Source organism: Drosophila obscura, unplaced genomic scaffold, assembly GCF_018151105.1.
Source record: "Drosophila obscura isolate BZ-5 IFL unplaced genomic scaffold, ASM1815110v1 contig_36, whole genome shotgun sequence".
NCBI classification, from domain to species: Eukaryota; Metazoa; Arthropoda; class Insecta; order Diptera; family Drosophilidae; genus Drosophila; species Drosophila obscura.
This window is the reverse complement of record NW_024542824.1, coordinates 2895902-2918450: the sequence shown is the minus strand read 5'-3', so window position 1 is coordinate 2918450 and position 22549 is coordinate 2895902. Positions and strand designations below refer to the sequence as shown.

Below are 22549 nucleotides of genomic sequence, written 5' to 3'. Positions count from 1 at the left end.
CTCGCTATTGCTTCTCTGAATCTCCCCTTTTCCCCTACCACATCCAGTATTCTGCTCTTCCCTCCTGTCCATTGTTTGCCTGTGTGGCTTTCGAGTATTATTGACGTTTCAGCGCTGAGGGGAGGCAGGTCGATTGTTGATTTTACTTAACTGACATTTTCCAACGGAATGGCATGGGAATGGGAATGGGCCTACTCGTTCCACGTTCCGTATGCCGTACTGCAGGCAGAGTGTCTGCCAGAGTCACAGCCAAGCTACGACAGCCTCCTCTACCTTCCGCTCTGCGACAATGTTTCAGCGACATTTTGGAGTCTTGTTTGTTTATCAATTGGCGGCCTGTCTGCCGCTGTCCCCCAATATCTCTCCCTGCTCTGTTCGCCTCTGTCTGTTTCAATGAGTGTCTCGGCCAACAGTTGACTGTTGGCGACCCCAAAAAGCGTTAATTGAATTGCCTCTCGGCATATGGCAAAATGGCAACAGCAGCAGCAGCAAACCTTTAACCTGAGCTGAACCTTAAAGTACAAAAAAAAAACTAAAGATGGGATCAAATGAGTAAATACACCCAGAGAAAAACAAAACCCTGAATGAATGAAAATATTTAATTCAAATATATTTCCTGACAAATTAAATCTCCCTTCTCTACTCTCCTTAAACGACTGGCTACAATTATAATTCCCCTCTGGTAACAGTAATCCTTAAAAAGAGAACCCTAAGATATTCAGGAAACTCTCGGCAGAAACTCTGGGAAATAGTTTTACGGCTAAAACTTTGGCAGCGGCCATCAACTGTCTGCAAAGTTTTGAGGCACGGGTCAGGTCAGGCATATAGAGAAGAGCAGGGTATCCATATCCCCGCTCTCTCTCTCTCTGTCTGTCTCATTCTGAAAATATAAATTTATTCAACGAAACCAAAACTTCAACAGGTCTTCCTCTCTCTCTCTCTCTCTCTGTCTCTGTCTCTCTGCTGAATAACTGAATAATTTGTTAAGTAAATAAACAAGCAACAAAAACAGTTATTATGAAAGTTCAACAAAGTGAAACACCAAAAACCAACAACAACAACAGCAACAATACGAGCAGTGGTAGCATCACCGACAGCCGTAAAGCCAATATTAATACAAATATAACGCCGAAAAACACAAGTGATCAAAACCAAAGTCTACAAATTAATCGCAAATTCGAGTATTTGAAACAATCCAAAACATTCTGCGGTGTTGGCTGCCACTCTGCGGTGGCAAGAAATTCAACAAAATTGATTCCACAATTCCATCACCCACAACAACAACAACAACAACAAAGAAATATAATTTTCGCTTTGCTGCCGAATTGCTCAAATTTGATAAAATTCAATTCATTAAAACGGAGGGTCTAACATTTGCATTGCTGGCGGGCCCCATGGGCCAAGCGGCAAGTATGTGTCGATTTCGTGGTTGTCGCTACAAAAATAAGAATAAGAATAGCAACAAGCAGCAACAACAACAACAACAACAACAAACACCTTTACCCAGTCCCCAATTGCAACATCAGTCGGAAGCGGCAGCAACAGGTGAGGTCTCAAAGGGTGAAAGGTGACCGCTACACAAGTCAAAATCTTTAAATAAATAATTTAAAATAAATGGTTCTTGTTTTTGGATTAATTACGCCTTCACCTAAATATATTTTGTAAAGCCTTGAAAGGAAAAATCTGAATTTCTGCACCGTTCAGTGTAGTTTGCCATATAAAAACTCTTTCTCGCATCCCAAAATATTCTTAAATTTAAAGCAAAACATACAGTAAGAAGCCCCCTTTGTAACAGGTGACAAGTTGGAGCTGCAGAGATGTTGCAAGTGAAAAACCTTGGCTCACATCTTGAGAGAATTTCATAAATATTTTGTTACAAAACTTCCACACTTCAGTGTCGACTTCAGCGCCAAAGAGCAAACAACAAACAAAAGGGAGTGGAAACGGAACAAGACGAAGGATGTGGATATGTGGATGTGTGGATCTGGCATATCCAGCTTATTTTATATACTCTTTTATACGTGTTTCCCCCCTCCCAACCCACCTCCCCTCTGCCCTGCAGCATCGATCCAAGCCTCAGAGCAAACTGAGGGAAAAAATTGTTCTCTTATGCACATTTTGCCATTTGCCAACATTCAATTTGCATTCGGGTTTCACTCCTCGAGAGCAACAACAATGCACGCATCCTCCACATACACATGTTGATATGAGTACTAGTTCAACTATATATGTATATGTATGTACGTATGTGGAGGTAATACCCTGGATAAGGGGTGTTATAACTTTGTGGAAAAGTTTACTAACGCGTAGCGGCAGAGAAGCCAAATCAATGCAGATATGTCCGCCTTGTGTGTGCTTTTCCATGAGTAGCTACACGGCGGGAGCTCTCAGGAAACGTAACTTCTACAAATAGCTTTAAGGAACAGATACAAGCTAGAGTAAACTTGAGAGTGTTCCACTGCATCACTTTGCCGGCCCCTTGGGCTGATTAGGTTCCAAAAGAAAGAGTTAGTACTCGCCAGATTATATTATATGTGAATAAATTCAGTTTCAGGATGAATATAAAATACTTGAGCAATGAAATTCAATCAGAATCTTATACATGCACACATATACAATATTTCCCCCAAAGAGTATTTCCTTGGTCAGTTATGCCTTCGTATAAGACTTCCCCTTGTGTATTTTTTCTTTTGTTATTTTCTGCTAAAAGTAAAATTCCTTTGCAAATGTTGTATAAAAATACTGCTATTTTCCAAGGGAGTGGAAGAAGGAGAGCAGCAGGGAGAAAATGGGTGTAATACACTACACAACGAGGAGCAGGGGTCCAGGAGCCAAGGGGAAGAAGCTGGCAAGTAGGGGCCATATGAATGTCTTACATAAAGCTGACGCATCAAACCGCAGCAAAGTGTCGGCGTCAGTGGGTGCTGCAGTGCTGCTGCAGTGTGGCACCACCACCCACTCGACCCACACACACACACACACATACGGCACACGGGCCACTGTACTGTCGACTTGTCATTTGACTTCGAGAGCAGGAAATAGCCAAAGGAATTCTCCAGATACAAATACATGTGGTGGGCGGGTGTGAAAGATGTGTGTGTGTGTGTGTGTGTGTGTGTGGGAGGGAGGGAGGGCCAAATGTTTTGCAGCAGCTTAAGCATGTTGCATGTTGGATGTGTGGCAAGGCAAATGCAGCTTAAAAGATTAAATTCTCTCTCTCTCTCTCGATCTCAAGGAAGTATCTGCTGCTGCCCCTCTGCCGCTGCCGCTGCTGCTGCTGGTGCATAACATGTGTGGCATGTAAGTGCTGCAGCAGCATCTCCCTTGCCCCCAAAGGGATTTGGATACGCTCCCCACTTGCAACACTAAGTAGCCAACTTTTCAACTTATTGGCAAAGCTTAAAAGCAAAAAATACAAGACATACAAAAAGTATCTTCTCCCCTTGCCACAAAGTATCTGTGAGATACTTATCTGTGAGATAAATTCCTGGGGAACACACAAATCATGGGAGGAAAAGCTGAAATTAATGCCAAAGAGAATTGCAAATGGAATTGCAAGTAAATTCAGCCCCAAGGCACTGACACTTTAATCAAATTTTCATTCTTCGTTATTAATTTCTGTGAAAGAAAAAATGGAAAATCTAGAGACACGAGAGACATTTAAAATTATTAAATTCTACATTTTGGATGTTCTACTATTGGTCTACTATTGGTGGAGAGGCCTCAATCTGCTTGGAGCATTTACATAAAAAAATTCTGATAAATATCCAAATATCTGCAGAAAAAATGCCTCACAAAATACACCAAAGATAATAATTTAACATAGAAAACCTAACAAAATATATTTCTATCTGAAATGAAAGTAAAGTTTAAGTTATGAAAATGCTCAAATAAAAGACCTTGACTTTTGTTAAGCTTTTAAGGGAAAGTCAAATCGTCAAGTGACAAGAACACAAGTCGTTTGTTTGTTTCTTTGGGCGGTTCGCCCCCATCCCTACCCTCGCCTGTCACTGGAGTCAAAAAGTAAAACATAAATCATATTTTCCCAAGGAATAAATAAACCAGACACCAAGACACTAGAAAGGGGGTAGGAAAATGTACAAAATTGGGAGGAGCAGCGAAGGTTTTCCCCAGCAAAACACTTGACTCCACATCAGCGTGTTGTTAGGGGGTTTCCTGTGGCATTCATCCTCCATACATTCATCAGTTACTGGGTGGCTGCTTGTCGTTTGTATCTTTGTATCTATTTTTAGCACTTAATCAGGCGCTCAATGGCAGACATTACAAGCGCCAGACACAAAGATACATTCGAGGAAATTGCCAATATATCCGGTTAATGTTGAACTTGAAACACTTTTTTGGGGTAAGGCTGCCGCTGTCCTGCCGCTGTAACTGTCGAATGTTATTTATGGTGCATTACGTATACGCCGCGTAGTCGAAAGGAGCATGGGAGTATCCTTTAAAAGTTGTACCACACTTAATTGTTGCAAGGGAAAAGAGAGAAAGGAGTCACTTCTCTAGAGAAAGCGACAAATTGATGAGCTTCCAAAAAAGCAATTGAACAAATTTATGTGATTTTTCTCTCAAACCCCGAAAATTGTGGAAATTGAAAGAGGAAATTGGAAAAAAGAAAAGAAAAAAATAAAAAAAAGGGAACGAAAAATGTGAGCAGCGAAGGCTTAGATACTCTTCCAAATAAATTTGTGTTTCCATTGATTTAAATATGTAAATATGCATGTAAAAATCACTTACGAATTTATGTTGCTCCTGAGAATGGAAATTTGTTGTGTATTTTCTACAAATTTCCATTGCAATGCATTGATACATTGAGTCAGTAACAGCTCGGGGATATATATCCTCCTAGAAAGCAAATAATTCCTTGAGTTCCTGCGCTGCAAACTTTGTGGCAAATGGAGAGTACCCTTCAACTGCTGAAGGGCAACCAAAAGCAGTGACAGTTTTCTCTGCAACGCTATAAATGAAGGAATGGAGGAGAGAGAGAGAGACATCTCTGCTGGTCACGTGCCGAGTGGCGTGTGCCTTAAAGGATATGTCTGACCCATTTGCAATGCAAATGTGGCATCAATCGAGAGGCAAGAAGGAGAGAGCGAACGAGATGGCAGTGCGAAAAAGAGAGATGTGTGGCCGAAAGAATGCTCATAAAACTGTCAGCACACACATGGCGCGAACAAATTACCCAAAGGGGGGAAAAGATGGCGGGGAAAAGCCATAAAAAAGAGAGGAAAAATATTTCTATTTAATTTGAATTAAAAATATTCATGAATCCATTTATATGTATTTAGCCTCCCCACTCACACCACGTTCTCCTTCTTTCCCATTGCAGGCCTGCATTTGCGGAGCATTGAGGAGCCCCCAACGACGCCGTTGCAGCTGGGGAGCAGCGGTCGAATGAATGCGGAGCAGGGGGGCACAGGGTACGGCTATGGCGAGCATTCGCTTCTCCTTGCCACACGCACCGGTGTCCCCCTGCCACCAGCCTCACACCAGCTATCACCCGCCCACCATTACCAGCCGCTGAGCAGCAATCAGAATAATATTGGATCCGGATCTGGATCAGGATCAGGATCGGCTGCTGCAGCTCCCAACTCCTCCGCCTACCCACAGCTGCAGCTGTATGCCACACAGCAACCGATGCAGCAGCAGCAGCAGCAACAGCAGTTGCAACATCAGCATCAGTCCTACCAGCATCACTATCACCATCAGTCGTCGTCATCGTCGCCACAGCACATCAGACCCCCATACGATCCGGAGCATGCGCGAATGGAGGCCTGGCTGGATGAGAATCAGGAATTTGTACAGGATTATTTTATAAGGTAAGACATCAAAAAGAAATAGATATATAAATGGAGAAGATTGATTGATGGCAGGCCTAAATATATTGATAGGTACAACTACTCTTATGCGAATAGTTCTAGCTAAAAAAGAAGAAGTCTTTCCTTTCATTTCTTAGTAAAACTTTTGGTAGAATTTTATTAATTTTCCTCATAGCAAAACTCGCAATCAATCAATAAGTTTTCGCCAGCATGGAAACACACGTTCAACATCTACACAAAACAGAGTTCGATTTCCCATCGAGTCCCTCGAGTCATGTCCGCAGCAGCAGGACATAAATTGCAGCTGCTTCTAAATGGATGTTCCATAAATAAATGCTCTATATATTCCCATCAGTTCCATGCAAATACTCTAGGAGTATTTTCCACTGATAAATTCCTTAAATTTGCAATTGCAACTGCCACACCCACACACACACACGTTTGGTCGCCGGTGTTGACCCTCTCTCTGGCCACATGGCAAACAATCGGCCATATTTATGGTAAAGCCATCGGCAGGGACTTGCGATGGGGCAAGTGGTGTTGGCCATGAACCGAGGGCTAGCTCGTTTCCGCTATAAACCGGAAATTGCCTTTCCCCACACAGCAGGGAACATCCACAGGACATACACAAAAGAGAGACAGAGAGAGAGAGCGATGCAGAGGCTCTCTGGGAGGAGTTGTCTATGACACATAATAAAAATCACTAACAACTAAAAACATAAATTGGGCTTTATTTTCATGGTCGAGCAGGCAGGACAGCAGAGCAGAGCGCTCCGTTTAGCTTCTCTCGCTCTCTGCGGGGCAGCCCATTAAATGGGAGGCTGGCAAAAGGGGTGTGGCGTCTGTTTGTACTTTGCATAAGAATATGCCGCATGTCCTGGAAGGGGTGTCTCCCTTTAACATCTCCACTGCTCTCTCTCTCTCTCTCTCTCTCTCTCTCTCTTTCAACATCTCTGGATGCTCCTTACACCGAGTTGTGCGCTGTGATTGCTGCTGTTGTGGGGTCTCTGGGTCCTGGCTGGATGGTGGTTTTTATGCCAAAAGCGCGTGCTCATAAGGCCACATGCTGGGAGGCGAAAGATGGGGGCATTGGATAGGAGGGTATGGATGGAGTACGGGAGGATCCTTCTCGCTGTCTGAATATTTATGAGTTGGGTCTTTTATTAGACAATTTTATGCGGTACGCATGCATATCGTCCAGAATGTGTGTAAAATGCGGCAGAGGTCCAGCAGCAGCAGCAGGAGCAGCACCAGCGATTCATTTAGTTGTTTTTTCTTATCAGATTTTAATATGGAGTGACTCAAAGGACACAGAACTCAGAAGGGATAGGATGGAGAAGTGCAGTGGAAGGAAGAAAGATTGAAGAAAGAGTTTAGCAAGGGGTAACAGAAGTTCTAAAACTGATTCTAATTTAAATCTATATGAAATCAATCTGTTGTAGAATAGTTATAGAACCGCCAATGAAAAAACACCGAAATAATCCTTAATAAATAATATATTTTCACATTTTCTAACCCTTTTCTTCTCTCTCTCTATCCCTTATAGAAAAGCTACACGTCAAACGGTGGATGCCTGGCTGGTCTCGCATGCCACCACAGCGGGCAATGATGTGGTCTCCAGCAGCTCCCCCACACATCCCAATGGACAGACGAGCTCCTCGCGTGGCGGCTCCGGCGCCACCACACCAGTGCGGTAAGCGTGGCAAACTATGGTGGGAATTTCGTTTGCTAATTCTCTTATTTACAGGAAAATCTCTGCTCATGAATTTGAGCGCGGGGGTCTGCTCAAGCCGATTGTGAATACCATCGATGGGACACCGACATTCTTGAGCATTGGCCCGCCGCTGGATAACGGGGGTGTGGGCGGCTCCTGTTCGAATCTGCAGAATGTGGGTGGGGTTGTGGCGGGACAGTATCAGTATCACAGCCACCACCATTCGCACCACCATCATCCGCATCTGCACCACAGCCAGCACAGCCACTACCAGGCCGGTGGGGCAGTGGGCAGCAGCAGTCTGGGCAGCATCAGTAGTGCGGCAGCAGGAGCAGCAACTGGCGGCGGTGTCTCACCAGGCAGTGGCGGTGCTGGTGGATCCTCATCCGCGGGCAGTGGAAATTCACATCAATACCAGTTCTATCATTGCATCCAGCGACCGCAGCGGCTCTCCCGCAATGAACTCAAGCAGCTCGATGAAAAGGAAATCATTTTTGAGCTGGTGAGTGCTGCAATCAGATTTTTCTGCGGAAAAACCAAGCCATATCTGGTCGATTGTTTAACTGGAAATGCAGTTGCTGTGGGGCACCAAATGTATCTATTTATAGAGTTTATTACAACGCTTACGCGGCTGACGTGTTTGTTTGTTTGTTGGCTTTCTGTTTGGCTTTCTATCGTGTTCCAGCATTGACGTTGTTATCGGCAAACATTCAAAAGACGTCAGTCATGCTATTGCCTTTGCTCTATCTATAGTTACATTCGCATCTATTGGCAACACATTTCTTTAGTTTACATAAGCTAATAATTAACCCTGCGTCTTTGTCTATATTTATCTTTCAGGTAAAGGACATTTGCAATGAACTGGAAGTGCGCACGCTGTGCCACAAGATACTTCAGAATGTCTCCATTTTGCTGAATGCGGATCGCGGGTCATTGTTTCTGGTGCAGGGACGCTGCAATGGACCCGACGGACTCAAGAAGTGCGTAAAACTACTGGAATATGATTTACTTTTAGGAGGGGGAAGCTCTAAGAAGTCTCATTTGAAATGAGAAATGAATTGAAGGAATTTAATCAGGAAATATTACAGATTTATCAGCAGTCTGCAGGCAAAAGCTTTACATAGGAGTATTAGTTGTTTACCGAATGCAAAGAGCGGAAGAATGCTTTTCCAAGAGTGGATAACCAAATATAAATATTGTGCTTGATAGGCATTTGTCCTGAAAATATTTTTACAAATGAAATATTTCCAAGAATATTAACAGCTTAAATGTGCTAGAGATTGCAACTAAATTTTAATTCTAGCAGTCGAAAGTTCCACAAAATTAGCATTCCCTGCATTTACTCCAAATTTAACTACTGATTTAATGCACATATTGATTCCTACTTTACATAATTCCTACCTTAATTCCTGTTTCAATTGCCATCCTAAATTCTTCCGTAAAGGCAAACAATTTCGCGTATAGTTTTATAGATAGAATTAATAATAGATAAACATTTACCATAAATCAAAAACATTTTGTGGAACTATCATCCACTCGCCCCTCCCTTGAAGCAAAAGTTTTGCAGCAGCAGCAGCAATCAGGCGAGTGGTTGTGCTTTTCCATGGAATTTGTGGATGACTTCAGGAAGGAAGGCCGACCCGGGGAAGCTCCCCAGACTAGAGAGAGCTAAAGTTTGCATTGTATTCCGAATGTGTGGACAATGGGGGGAGGGTGCGGTGCTGGCATGGGGGGGCTTGCAATTTGCAACACAATTTATAATTCTTTCAACTTTCTTCCTTCTTCTACACGTTGCAGATGCCTCGTCTCGAAGCTGTTCGATGTGTGCCCCCGCAGCACCGTGGAGGAGATGGAACAGCAGGAGGAAGTCCGTGTGGCCTGGGGCACGGGCATTGCTGGTCATGTGGCCGAGAGCGGGGAACCTGTCAATATACCAGATGCTTACCAGGTCAGTATTTGGGAGTCCAGAGACCGGAGTAAATGTATTTGGCAAATGGTTTTCCGCATTGTCTATCTTCGAGAATGAAATTTGACAAATTTGAATGCCAAGCAGAGGCCATAAATCAAGTCGAAGAGAAGAAAGAGCATTTTGGGGCAGGAGCAACTCTTTTGGCTGGCAGGAGCCGGAGTAGATGTCTTCTATTCGATTGGGAGATTGGGGTCCGGTCTGGTCCGGTCCCCACACATGTCGGTCTGCTCCTGCTCTTTAAGCTTTCAATATTGCTCACTGCACACTTTTCACATTTTCCTTTCATTCTTAAGTCTACTCTTTTCACTCTCTCTTCTCTCTCTTTTTTTTTCTTGGCAGTTTTTCTTGTGTGCCTGTCTGCCAATTGGAGCGTAATTAATCTTGTGGCAAAGACAAGGCCATGTTAGGCATTGTTATATCATACCCATAGACCCCCAGGCCCCCCCCTACAGATATGGACACTCTTTTTTTCTCTCTTGATTCTCAAGTTAATGCTTTAAGCCCGGGAATTTATCTGCTTCTCTTCGCTTAAGTCAACTTAAGCTGCCGCAAAAATGTGCTTGCAGATACTCATACTCGTACCCGTAGATAAACTGCCAAGCAAATATGACGCACAACCAGATCGGACTGGGCCTGGGACTGGGACTCTCATAAAGATAGATCATCTTGCTGATTGTTGGCACAATTAATCAAGGCACAACAATATTTGACACCGGTAGCAGACAGCGCGACCAGCTCGCAGATAAATCGCGCCAAATACAGACAGACACTACCGCAGAGGCAGCCACTGGCCCGCACCAGCCACAGCCACCGGCACCGACACAGCCGATTTTTGGTGTGAATGAAAGGCATTATTCGGTTTATTCGTATTATTAGACAGTGGGTTATGCTCGAGTGCGCAGATCTTGTGGACTTTTGACTGGCCTAAGTGGCTCCACAAACAAATGTCAGTCAACAGTCGTCTGGGGCGTCTCCCGAAGCCAACAAAATGATAGCCCCTAAACGGGCTACGAAGAGTACTCTTCTTTACTTGTAGAAAGTAGATAAGCCATTGGCTAGAATGTGTGTCAATGTCGAGCAGCAATAATAATCAAAATATGCTCGTAAAATAAAGAATATCTCAAGGATGTTAAGATATGAAAGAGTATATTAAACAATGAGTATTAAACGAGTAATTTTAGATCATTCGAACATAGTGTATAGTGTAGTGTATACTGTACTGATAGAGCCCTGGCTTACCTCTCCCACCTCTCGCGCGTTCTCTCTTCCCAGTGTGGCTTAGCAGTTTAAGTTTGGTTGTAGCAAAAAAATCCTTGTGGAAATAATTGCCAGAATATTTTTAATGCGAAAGTTTTCAACTAACAAAAATTGTAGGACATATAATTAGACTTTTGCCATTATTGTAACACCCCTAAGTAAAGTACCCATCAAACAACTAATTAATTCTACCCCCATATACATTTCTCTTCGCATACACAGGATGAGCGGTTCAATTGTGAAATCGATTCGTTGACCGGCTACCGGACAAAGGCACTGCTGTGCATGCCCATCAAGGATTCCTCGGGGGATGTGATTGGCGTTGCTCAGGTCATCAACAAAGTGAATGGCGAGTGCTTCTCCGAAATCGATGAAAAGGTGAGTGCAGCAGCGGAAGTGAATGACTGAATGGATGGATAAATGGATGATGGGTAAGACAGGGATCGGGGGCCGGGGGCCGGGGGCCGGGTCGGGAGTGCTGATGGTGTTTCTTTTGTTTCGGCTATAAGCCACATAAGAGCTGCAGCTCACTGCAGAGCAGACTCCTGCCCCTCGCACACTTTTGTTGGCCCCAAGGCAAATTGCATTCATTATTCAACACAATGGAAAAGAGTGGGGAAAACTTGTTAAGAAAGCTTAGCAGAATGTCTGACAAAATGCCATTGGGGATTATCCATCTTTTGTGTGTGTGCTCTTCATATTTTTATGGAATTTTTCAACCTCATTTCTGTGTGTGTGTGGCGTAGCGTGGCTTTCCGTGTTAATCCTTTTGGCATAATCCTCTCTCCCGGACAGGTCTTTGCCTCGTATCTGCAATTCTGTGGCATCGGACTGCGTAATGCGCAACTGTACGAGAAATCTCAATTGGAAATCAAGCGGAATCAAGTGCTGCTGGATCTGGCACGCATGATCTTCGAGGAGCAGAGCACCATCGAGCACATGGTCTTCCGCATTCTCACCCACATGCAGAGTCTCATCCAGTGCCAGCGCGTCCAGATACTCCTCGTCCACGAGGCGGACAAGGGCAGCTTCTCGCGGGTCTTTGACTTTGAGGCGAACGACCTCAGCGAGGAGGAGGCCACCTCACGCACCAGCCCCTACGAGTCGCGTTTCCCCATCAACATTGGCATCACGGGACATGTGGCCACCACCGGCGAGACTGTGATGGTGCCCAATGCCTACGAGGATGATCGCTTCGATTCGAGTGTCGATGAGAACTCCAGCTTCAAGCATCGATCGATCCTTTGCATGGCCATCAAGAACTCTTTGGGACAGATCATAGGAGTGATTCAGTTGATCAATAAATTTAATGAACTGGTAATTGTTTGAATTTCCCAGCAAGAGATCTTTCCCGTAGCTAATGTTTCCCTCTTTTTTTCCCTTTAGGACTTTACCAAAAACGATGAGAACTTTGTGGAGGCTTTCGCCATCTTCTGTGGCATGGGCATACACAATACGCACATGTACGAGAAGGCCATTGTGGCCATGGCCAAGCAGAGTGTCACCCTGGAGGTGCTCAGCTATCATGCCTCGGCCACCATGGATGAGGCCCATCGCTTGCGTGTAAGTTTCAGTTTGTCTCTCGGAGGGGCACTTGCTTTTGGTTAATTTTATTTGCGCTCACTTAATTTGTAGATAGGGAAAAGGTCACTTCACTCCGCTGCCGCTGCGGCCTCTGCTTCTGCCTCTTAATTTTTATGCCAGGCCATAAATAAAGGTGTCCTACTGCTGCCCCATTGTCCTGCTGGAGCTGTAGGGCTTTTGCTTCACGGTTTTTTATTGCTTCTGTGACAGAAACAGAAACAGAAACAGCGGCAACAAGCTGTCGTGTCGGAGGCAACTTAACCCACGACCAAACTGGCGTGTTGACAGTTGTAATTAGTTTGTTCGCACAAAAGTATGACAAAAGGAAACTTTGCTACCAGAGCAAAAGAGAAAGAAGAGCCAGGAGGCAGCAGGCGAGAGGCAGGAGGCAGTGGTACACTCCTTCTTCATTTGTCTCCCAGTTGGACAGTTGCTGTAATTATGCTCGAGGAAAATTATGACCGCCTGTCGAGTTGTCAGCCAGAGCGACAAAGATGTTGGGGTTATTAATTTTAATTAAAATTATGCCATACTAGGCTTTATTTTTACGACGGACACAGAGCGATGCGATTACCGCATCAAGGAAGAAAGCCAACGAACGAACGAACCCTTTTTGCTTCTCGGACCTCTCTCTGGACAGTGGCTTTGGCACCCCTGCGGGCCACTCTGCATCGTTTTTTCTTCTCTTGTGGAGGTGTCATATCAGAGAGTTTCTTGATGGACTTCTCTCCATCGCTTTGGTGGCTAATATAGTGCCATTTACATTTGTCTGACAGCTCAGCCGGACAGCCAGCCAGCCCAGCAGATGAGGGTATCGTGAGGGAGATTTTTGGTGGCACGTGCTGGTAGATGGCAGAGATTTTTGGGGGATAGGATGCTTTAGCAAAGTTCAGGAAATTTTTTATTCAAGCAGAAAATTGATTTAAGAGATTTTAAAATATTGGGTAGTTAGTTAATATTTAATTGTAAAGAGATTATGGATTTTGTAGGAGTACCACCTCTCAACGAATAGTTTGCAATAGATTTTAAAGTCATTTGATAGATATTTAAACCAAATATAACCTTTCATAATTGATAGTTATATTCAGAAATATTTTGTATGCAATAAATTAATTTTGTAAATATTTTTATAGCGCCTGCGTGTACCCTCGGCCGTACACTTCCGTCTACACGACTTTAAGTTCGATGACATACACTTTGAGGATGATGATACACTGAAGGTAAGTCTCCTAAAATGCTCAAAAACCTAAGCAAATTGTACTAATCAATCTCTAATTTTAGGCCTGTTTGCGCATGTTTCTGGATCTCGATTTTGTGGAGCGTTTTCATATTGACTACGAAGTGCTGTGCCGTTGGCTATTGAGCGTCAAGAAGAACTATCGCAACGTTACGTACCACAATTGGCGGCATGCCTTCAATGTGGCACAAATGATGTTTGCCATTCTGACGGTGAGTCTAGGAATAAGAAAAGAATCAATAATAGCAGGAGATATAATCATCTGTTATTTTTAGACCACACAATGGTGGAAGATCTTTGGTGAAATTGAATGTTTGGCTCTCATTATTGGCTGCCTGTGCCATGATCTCGATCACCGAGGGACTAACAACTCATTTCAAATAAAGTACGTAGAGCAAATGCCTGAAAAGTGTATCAAATCTAAAGAAAAAAACTCGAATTTTTAGAGCCTCTTCGCCTTTGGCGCAACTGTACTCCACATCCACCATGGAGCATCATCACTTTGATCAGTGTCTGATGATTTTGAATAGTCCTGGCAATCAAATACTGGCCAATCTCTCCTCCGATGATTATTGCCGGGTTATACGTGTGCTGGAAGATGCAATTCTCTCCACTGACTTGGCTGTGTATTTCAAGTGAGTTGTGCACATACAAAAGACAAATGAAACTTCGGATTTAATTGATATTTATTTTCGTAGAAAACGTGGACCGTTCTTGCAGAGTGTGGAGCAGCCATTGAGCCATTGGGTGGGCGAGGAGCCGCGTGCTTTGCTGCGGGCCATGAGCATGACTGTCTGTGATTTGTCGGCCATCACGAAGCCGTGGGAGATTGAGAAGCGTGTGGCCGATTTGGTTAGCTCCGAGTTCTTTGAGCAGGGCGATATGGAGAAGCAGGAGCTCAATATAACTCCAATTGTAAGAAGAGACTCCTTAGACTATGACCATTGTATGTTTAAGCACGTATATTTTCCCATTTAAGGACATCATGAATCGCGAAAAGGAGGATGAGTTGCCCATGATGCAAGTGAACTTTATTGATTCCATTTGCATGCCCATCTATGAGGTTTGTCTCTACTTTTGTTGTCACCTTTTAAACGTTTATTATAAATGTATATTTTTCTGTTTGTTCCTGCAGGCCTTTGCCACACTCTCTGACAAGCTGGAACCTCTTGTGGAGGGCGTGCGCGATAATCGCGGTCATTGGATCGATATGGCCGATGGAAACAAAACTAGTCAGGAGGAGAGCAGCAGCAGCAGGAGCAGAAGGAGCAGCAAATTGTGATATCGAATGGTGACTGCAAGGCGTTGATGAGTGAAGATGATGATGTGGCACAAGCTACTACTGATGCTGATGCTGAAGCAGACCAAAGCGTAAATGGCACACACACAGCAGCAGCCAACAGCGGCAACACAACTATTAACCACATTGCCGTCGTTGCTTCTCATCCCACCAGCACCCAGCCCAGTGATGATGATGATGATGATGCTGATAATGATGTGGTTGCTGCCGCACCAGAGGAGCACGAGCAGGAGAGGAGCAATACAGAGAACGGTCATGCCGATGCCGATGGCGAATTGGAGTCGAACAGCAGCTGCCTGTCGTCGGCCACCTCGTCGACAGCCTCCAGTCGTGCGTCCACACCGCCGCCCACTGGCGAAGATGACAGCACACCCGTCTCGCCATCGAAGACGCTGCAGGCCCGCCTCGTGGCGGCCAATCTGAATGCGTTGCAACGTCAGTGCCATGCCGCACAGAAGCCGCGCTGCAGGAGCTGCGACCAGTCGCAGCGCAGCGGCCTGCAGGTGCGCAAGACAAGCTCCCTGAAGGGTCCACAGGATCTGGTGACCAGGAATGGCACGGCTGCTCTTTGCAAGAGCACACCCATGATTAACAACCATCATCATCATCATTATCATGGTCACAGTCAGAGTCACAGTCATAGCCACAGTCATGCTGGTCATCATCATCATCATCATCACTCGCATCAGTCGCATCAGAATCACCATCCCATTATTGGTGGGGGCATTGGCACTGCCAGCATCGGTGGCAGTGGCCTGATCAGTCTCAATGCCTCAACGGAAAGTGATAGGATACCAAAAATTGTGGGCAAAATTGGAAATCTCGATGGTCTGCCCTTTGGCAATGGCAATGGCAATGGAAATGGCATGGGAGGCACACCGAATGGTCATGGAATGCCGTACGGCAGCTATCAAAATCATCAGCATCATCATCATCATCATCTACTGGCGCGTCGTCATTCGGAGACAAACAGCAATGGGGGAGCCACCGCCTTGGCAGCTGACAAATAAATGAAAAATGAAAATACATCCCAATAAATAATCTTCAATATGTACATACATAATTCTATGCACCATCATTTACACTTTACAATTCTCTCTCTCTCTCTCGCTCGCTCTCATCTTGTATATAAAACATTTTCTATTGAGCAACAGTATCGCAGTGCAGTAGGGGAATATAATGAAAGAAAACATTACCATAAGCATAGCCTACATACAAACCTAAAAACTAAATAGAAAAACAAACAGAAAACGAAAAAAGATTCCTATATCCATATATGTGTGTGTATATTTTTTGATCTATGTGTGTGTTTGTGTATCTTCAATTTTAGTCTATACGATAAATCATAAATGATAAAATGATAAAGCAAAGAAGTCAAATTCTCTAGATATTTAAGCACAAAACAAAACAACAAAAATTGTACCAAAAAAGGCAGAGTAGTAGATTCTAACATGTGAATAATGTCCTGTCCGTTGGCTTTGTGCGGGTACTCGTACTTTATAGAGCATAAAGCCTACCTAAAGCATGGCAAAAGGAAAGAAAAAAGTATTGTAATATCCCCCATATACATATGATATAATATATATATTATATATGATATATACTATGATATGATAATGTAAACGTAAACGTTAGTTGAATTATCTCTATGGGTACCAAAAGTCTAACTTTAGTAGCATTAACCAACCAACAAACCAACCGCCGCTTAGTCGATGATAAAACGATTTACGATAAACGTGCGTTCAGTTTATAATCAACCTCTCCGGACGGACACACACACAGAGAACACTGAAGATTACCAGAAGAATGAAAACAAATACCAGAAAACAAAACACTAAGCGCTTTGATTTTCCCCCCTCTCTGCGCTCTTTTCGAATTTAAATAATTATAATGTTACGCGATAATAAGATATATATGTATTTATGTACTCGATGGCCTACTATGCCACCGCCACAACATCGTTTGAGCAACTAAACCTAACCCTAACACTAACCAGCACGTCTAACGTTCTGTGTGCGCGTTACTCGGGCTAATTGCCATTAAATATTTGTGCAGAGCAGTGCAGAGGCAGATCTACGAGTATATAAAATATAGAATACATATATGTACGAGTATAATCCTTTATTTAGACTTAATTGTACTTTGTGAGTTTTGTTATTTATTGTCGGCATTATAGAGAATCCTTCTATCAAAAATACACAAAATATTTGCTGTAATGGAACCCTGTTCAACAAGGCAAAACTAAATAAAGCAACAAAATATCTAAACATTTGGGAAGTCTTTATAGTAACGGAAATATTGAATGCATTTCTTAATTATATCCAATGAGCAGCTTGAACAGGATAAGCAGAAGCAGCAGTCCTCTTTTTTGGCCAGACAACTGTTTTTCCTTCGATTCCATTCCCTTCCTGGAGTTACCCAAACGAAATGTATCTTTTGGACTTCCAGTCAGCCTAAAAGTATGACTGGAAACAAAAATTCCGACTGGTTTTTCTAGCTCTAGCTCGTTTGACAGTCGAGCTACGAAGCTATATGCAAACAATCAGTATTCATTTACAGCTTGCCCACACAACTCGGAAAAACCAAATTTTAAATACGTTTTTTCGTTACGTCGCTACCACGAAAAAGGACTAATATAACGTGTCATGTGATAGTCGCTCTGGTATATTCCATCCTGTACCTGCAAAGATTGCTTCCTACATCGTTTAATGCTAGACTAGATCAATCTACGGCCCATATGAACCATATCACTAACCATACAGTTTCATATCAATAAGCTGTTGTCAGCAAGCAATTGAAATTTTTTATTTCATATCAGTCAACTTTTGTCAGCGAGTAACTAAATTTAATCATTTCATATCAGTCAGCTTTTGTCAGCAAGCAATTATAATTTTTCGTTTCATATCAGTCAGTTTTTGTCAGCGAGTATTTACAATTTTTTCGTCTTATATCAATCTTCTTATGTCAGCGAGCAATTATAATTTTTCGTTTCATATCAGTCAGTTTTTGTCAGCGAGCATTTACAATTTTTTCTTCTTATATCAGTCAGCTTTTGTCAGCGAGCAATTGAAGCTTTTTCGTTTCATATCACTCAGCTTTTGTCAGAGAGCATTTACAATATTTCGTTTCATATTAGTCAGCTTTTGTCAGCTAGAAATTATAATTTTTCGTTTCATATCAGTCAGCTTTTGTCAGCGAGCAATTCGAATTTTTCGTTTCATATCAGTCAGCTTTTGTCAGCGAGCATTTACAATTTTTTTCGTTTCATATTAGTCAGCTTTTGTCAGCAAGCAATTGTAAATTTTTCGTTTCATAGCAGTCAGCTTTTGTCAGAGAGCATTTACAAATTTTTCGGTTCATATAAGTCAGCTTTTGTCAGCGAGCTATTAAAATTTTTCGTTTCATAGCAGTCATCTTTTGTCAATGAGCAATAAAAACATTTTTTCGGTTTTTTTTTTAATTTTTATTACATTTTTACATTTATTTTTACAATTTTTTCTACATTTTTAAAATTTTCGTAAATTTTTACATTTACATATTTTACATATACTTAAGATATTGAAAAATTAGGAATTTGGCAAAAAGGTAAGTATTCGACTAGGCACAGGAATTTATGCGTTCTGATTCTTATAGTGCTCCTTGTCGGCGGCGCTCAAGAGAACAGTTTCACTCTGTTTCTTATCGTCCCAAAGGATCTCGGGCTCATCCTTGCTGTCGATAAGAAGTTCGGTCTGCTCTTTTCGGTTGCTTAAGATCTCGGTTTGCTTCGGGTCGTCGAAAAGAAATTCGGACTGTTTTTTGCGGATCAAAAGTAGCAACTTGTACCACTTGTGGTACCATTGATCCATTATCTCCCTTGTATCCAGAAGGGAAGTGATTAAATGGAGGACCTTGGACAAATGTTGCCGGGTGTAGGCATAGTAGTGCTCAAAGAGCACCATAAGGCAGCGAGCCACAATCACGTACTCAGTTGGGACTTCGACAAAGGGAATGTGGCGGATGATTGCCTCGACAAACTGCTCAATGGGGCAATGATGGTGATCGATGATGACCATGAAGCAGACCAAGCCGCAGACATGCTCCTGCTCGGCCACCGAGAGAATCGTGTCCGGCTGGAGAGCCGTGATCACAGTGTCCGAGACGGCCCTTATGATATGTTTCACCTCATCCTGGGAGCAGAGGATCATCACTTTTAGGGAGAACATGCTGCGTTCGCGCACCATCCACTTTTCATCGAGCAGACCTTTGATGATGCCGTTGCATAGGATATTGTAGTATGGCCTGCCATTGTTGGCCAGCTGATCGATGCAGCGGGAGAGAACATAAACGACGAGGGATTGATGGCCGGTGATATTTCCATCCTCGAACTGCCTCATGCAGCTGCGCTCGCAGTGTATGACCAGCCGTCGGAAGTAACCGCCAAACTCCTTCTGTCCCACCGTGTGGCCAAGGATGGGCAGCACGTCGCCCACCAGTTCCATCAACTGGCTCTCCTGGTAAACAATTTCACTGCAGCATTCTATTGGCTGCGTTGGCTGCGTCGTGTCATCCTTGACAGCCTGGCATCGGAGCCGACGTTGCAGGATCTTCTCCACAAGCAAGAGCAGCCCGCTCGCATAGTTCTTCAGCACTCGGCAATGGGTCTTTGGATCCTTCAGCAGTAGCTGGACGCAGGCCAGTACCGCACTGGCGTTTCCGGCGTCACTGGTAGTCTCCACGAATTCCATGAGGTGCGGGAACACTTTCTGGCACAGCTTCTTGGCCCTGCACTGCAGTTGCAGAAGCTTGGAAAGCGCTTCGAAGGCAGCTCGTTGCACGAGTTCCCTTTTCTGTACAACGCAATTGAGAGCACAGTGCAGGGCCCTCGACCTGTATGGAAAAAGTAGGTCCGGCAAGTGCTCGGCAAAGCTCTGGATGCAGCGGAGAGCTTCCTCGCGCTCATCGGTATCCCCGCTGTCCGCGAAAGTGCTGATGCAGCTGTGGGTACTGCCTTCGGCATTCAGACGATCAATAGTCTGGAAGAGATTCTCGATTATCACAGGAAAGGGCTCTTTGAACTTCTCGGGTACCACGCCAGCCAGTTCGGCCAGCAGTGGGTACGTAAAGATTATGATGTCTGCCTTGTCCTTGTCGTGCATTAGTTCCACGGTGTAGTCCATTAGTCGGGGACACAGGGGAGCGATCTTCTCTTGACTCACAAGAGCCAATGTGGCAATGATCTAGAGAGATAAAACATTACATTAGATCACTTTTTTGGTGTATTCAATCCCTTACCTGCAAAGATTGCGTCCAGAGTAAAATTCCCAGTTCATTATGCCCATCAGCCCCTGCATCATTTAATGCTAGAGCAACATCGCACACTGGATCAAAGTACGGCTCAAATGAAGACTTCGCTTTCCGGGCCAGAGTCGCGATGCAGCGGAGCGCCAAGTGCTGCATCCACAGCGAATTCTGTTCCGGCTGAACGTAAGGAAGAAGTCGATACATAAGATCGGGTAAATGCAGAATCAGAGCATTGGGTCTGAGGCTCTCGACGAAGATTTCCAGGGCGTAGAACATGTTGGAATTTTTGATGGAATCCCTCTTCGAGAGTCGCAGATTTCCCGATATTTTGTCCGTGTCAAGAAAGTTATAGAAAATCGGGAACACTGTGTCGGCGTGCAGTGTGATCTCCGGCTGCAGATGTTCCACCATTTTGGCCATCGCATAATATGATGCCTGGCGTACAGTAGAACTTAAATCCATTTGCCCGCTCTGAACAATGGCCATGAAACGATCCATGGTTGGTCGATTTATTTGATGAACGAATCCGTCGGCCATCACCGCCAGAAAGTATTGGGTGCCACTGCGCTTTGTGTCGGACTGCTGCTCCTGCTCGTACATTACAGACTCAATGAGGTGGAGTGCACGTTCTGCCACTCTGGCGGTGGATGATTGCTGGAGTATCTTCAGCAGCACGTGAATTCCAGCTGCGAGTACATCTGGTGTACCCGCACAATCCTCACTGTCCCCATCTAGTACTCGTTCAACGAACAGACTGTGCAGTGCAATTAGAATCCTGTTCATCCAGCCCATACGGATTATGTTGCGTCGCCAGCGGAGAATGAGGCACCCCAATAGTTCAATGGACCGTACGCGGATCGCTCTGTCCAGATTGATGTCCTCGGTCATGGGTATCAGATCCTGCAGCACGAATGGCAACTGCATCTGTACCACTTCGGGCGTGAACTCCAATAGATTGTGCAGCAGGTCGAATACGCAATTGCCACGATCTGGTGGGTCCTGCGAAGTAAGCTCTTTTAGAGTTTTCATAACGAGGGGAAGCGAGGCCGACAGGGCGGTTCGATCGGCCAAATGCGAGTGACCTGTGGGCAGGGCTCGGTTCCATGCCTTGCACAGGCAATCTGATATTGGAGTGCCCAGCAGGTTCCTTTCGTCAGCCAAGCGCAGGCCATTCACGATAATTCGCTGAGCTCGATCCATTTGATGAATGAACACACCAGGAGCCACATCGGCCATCAGGCACAGCACAGTGGCACCCAATTCCTGGAGCTCAGTCGCGGTGGAGAGACATATTGCCTCCACGTACTGAAACACTGCATCGGCCCATTTTGCCTCCTTGCCGTCATTGCTGTCAGTTCGTTCGTGATCCATCAGAACGCAGACACTTTGCACAATCAACTGCTGAAGCACAGCGTCGTCATAGTGGTTCAGTGACTGCAGCGCCTGGAAAAGCATTGTTTGCACATTGCCCTGCATGACCGCTGACAGGCCTTTCCACTGATCAAATGACGACAGCCGCTTGGATAATATTTCTGCAGCGCACAGTCGCAGCTCTGCCGGCTGCTGTAGGCTAAGGAGCTCGCATAGGGCCAAAGTGCTTGCACCATCGCAGAACTCCTTCTCCAGCTCCTCGGAGGCTTTGCGTTGTATTTCAATGTGCGTGGAGAGCGTGTTGGCCAACAGCAGCCTCATCATGTCCTTTTTGTGCGACATTATTGACCAAAATGGCATTTATCTCGACTTAGAATGGTGTCTATAGGATTACAATACATTTTGGTACTTATTTACTTTAGAAATGATTCCAGTTCGATCACTTACTTTTTGATTTTTCCTCTCTTGATCTACTTGCTGATTCTTCCAATTATTTCACAATTCAAAACTGAGGCATATCTGATTGTTTTTATATGCCCTATATACCTTCTGCTTCGCTAGTTCTCCAAGTGTCTACATGTGACCTTTTCGTTTGATCGCGTAAGCCGCTTTCATTCATGAAATTTTAAATGCTACCTTTCTTACAAACAAAAATATTTGCTCTAAATTTTAATTTAATATAATATAATAATATATATATAATTTAATACTAAATCAGTAGCTCAGCTGGCAGCTGAGCCACGGCCAACTTGAATTAACTTGTAAATTGTACATACTCGTACAGTGTACGAGCTCCCCCCTGAGCTCTGCATTAAATTTTCCAATAATCGATCTCATTTTCATAATCGACATTTCGATGCCCATCGACAGTTGGAATCCTTACGATCCTAAAAAATTAGACCCTTAGCCGCTCTGGCCCTAATTGGCTTAGATATAGCTTTTCTCGAATTTTGTAGTTTTATAAATATTAAATATAAATAAATAAATAAACAAACATAAG

The 22549-nt window shown here is 44.0% G+C and overlaps 2 protein-coding genes across 2 annotated transcripts; one reads left to right on the top strand and one right to left on the bottom strand.

Moving 5' to 3' along the window:
• Nucleotides 1-1281: 1281 nt before the first annotated feature.
• On the top strand, nt 1282-17166 carry LOC111079367 (dual 3',5'-cyclic-AMP and -GMP phosphodiesterase 11). The gene is given in 17 exon segments (XM_022374536.2): nt 1282-1545; nt 5345-5834; nt 7381-7527; nt 7582-8050; nt 8389-8528; nt 9346-9496; nt 10997-11152; nt 11570-12091; nt 12161-12337; nt 13492-13578; nt 13640-13807; nt 13871-13980; nt 14042-14230; nt 14294-14510; nt 14575-14658; nt 14731-14835; nt 14838-17166. Coding segments are annotated over 17 exon segments (4431 nt in total). The 5' UTR covers nt 1282-1394; the 3' UTR covers nt 15906-17166.
• Nucleotides 17167-18395: 1229 nt separating this feature from the next.
• Nucleotides 18396-21925, bottom strand: LOC111080573 (importin-4-like). The gene is made up of 2 exons (XM_022376267.2): nt 20170-21925; nt 18396-20114 (listed from the first exon to the last, which is right to left on the bottom strand). The coding sequence occupies exons 1-2, from the start codon at nt 21907-21909 to the stop codon at nt 18507-18509; spliced, it is 3348 nt and encodes a 1115-aa protein (XP_022231959.2). The 5' UTR covers nt 21910-21925; the 3' UTR covers nt 18396-18506.
• Nucleotides 21926-22549: the final 624 nt, after the last annotated feature.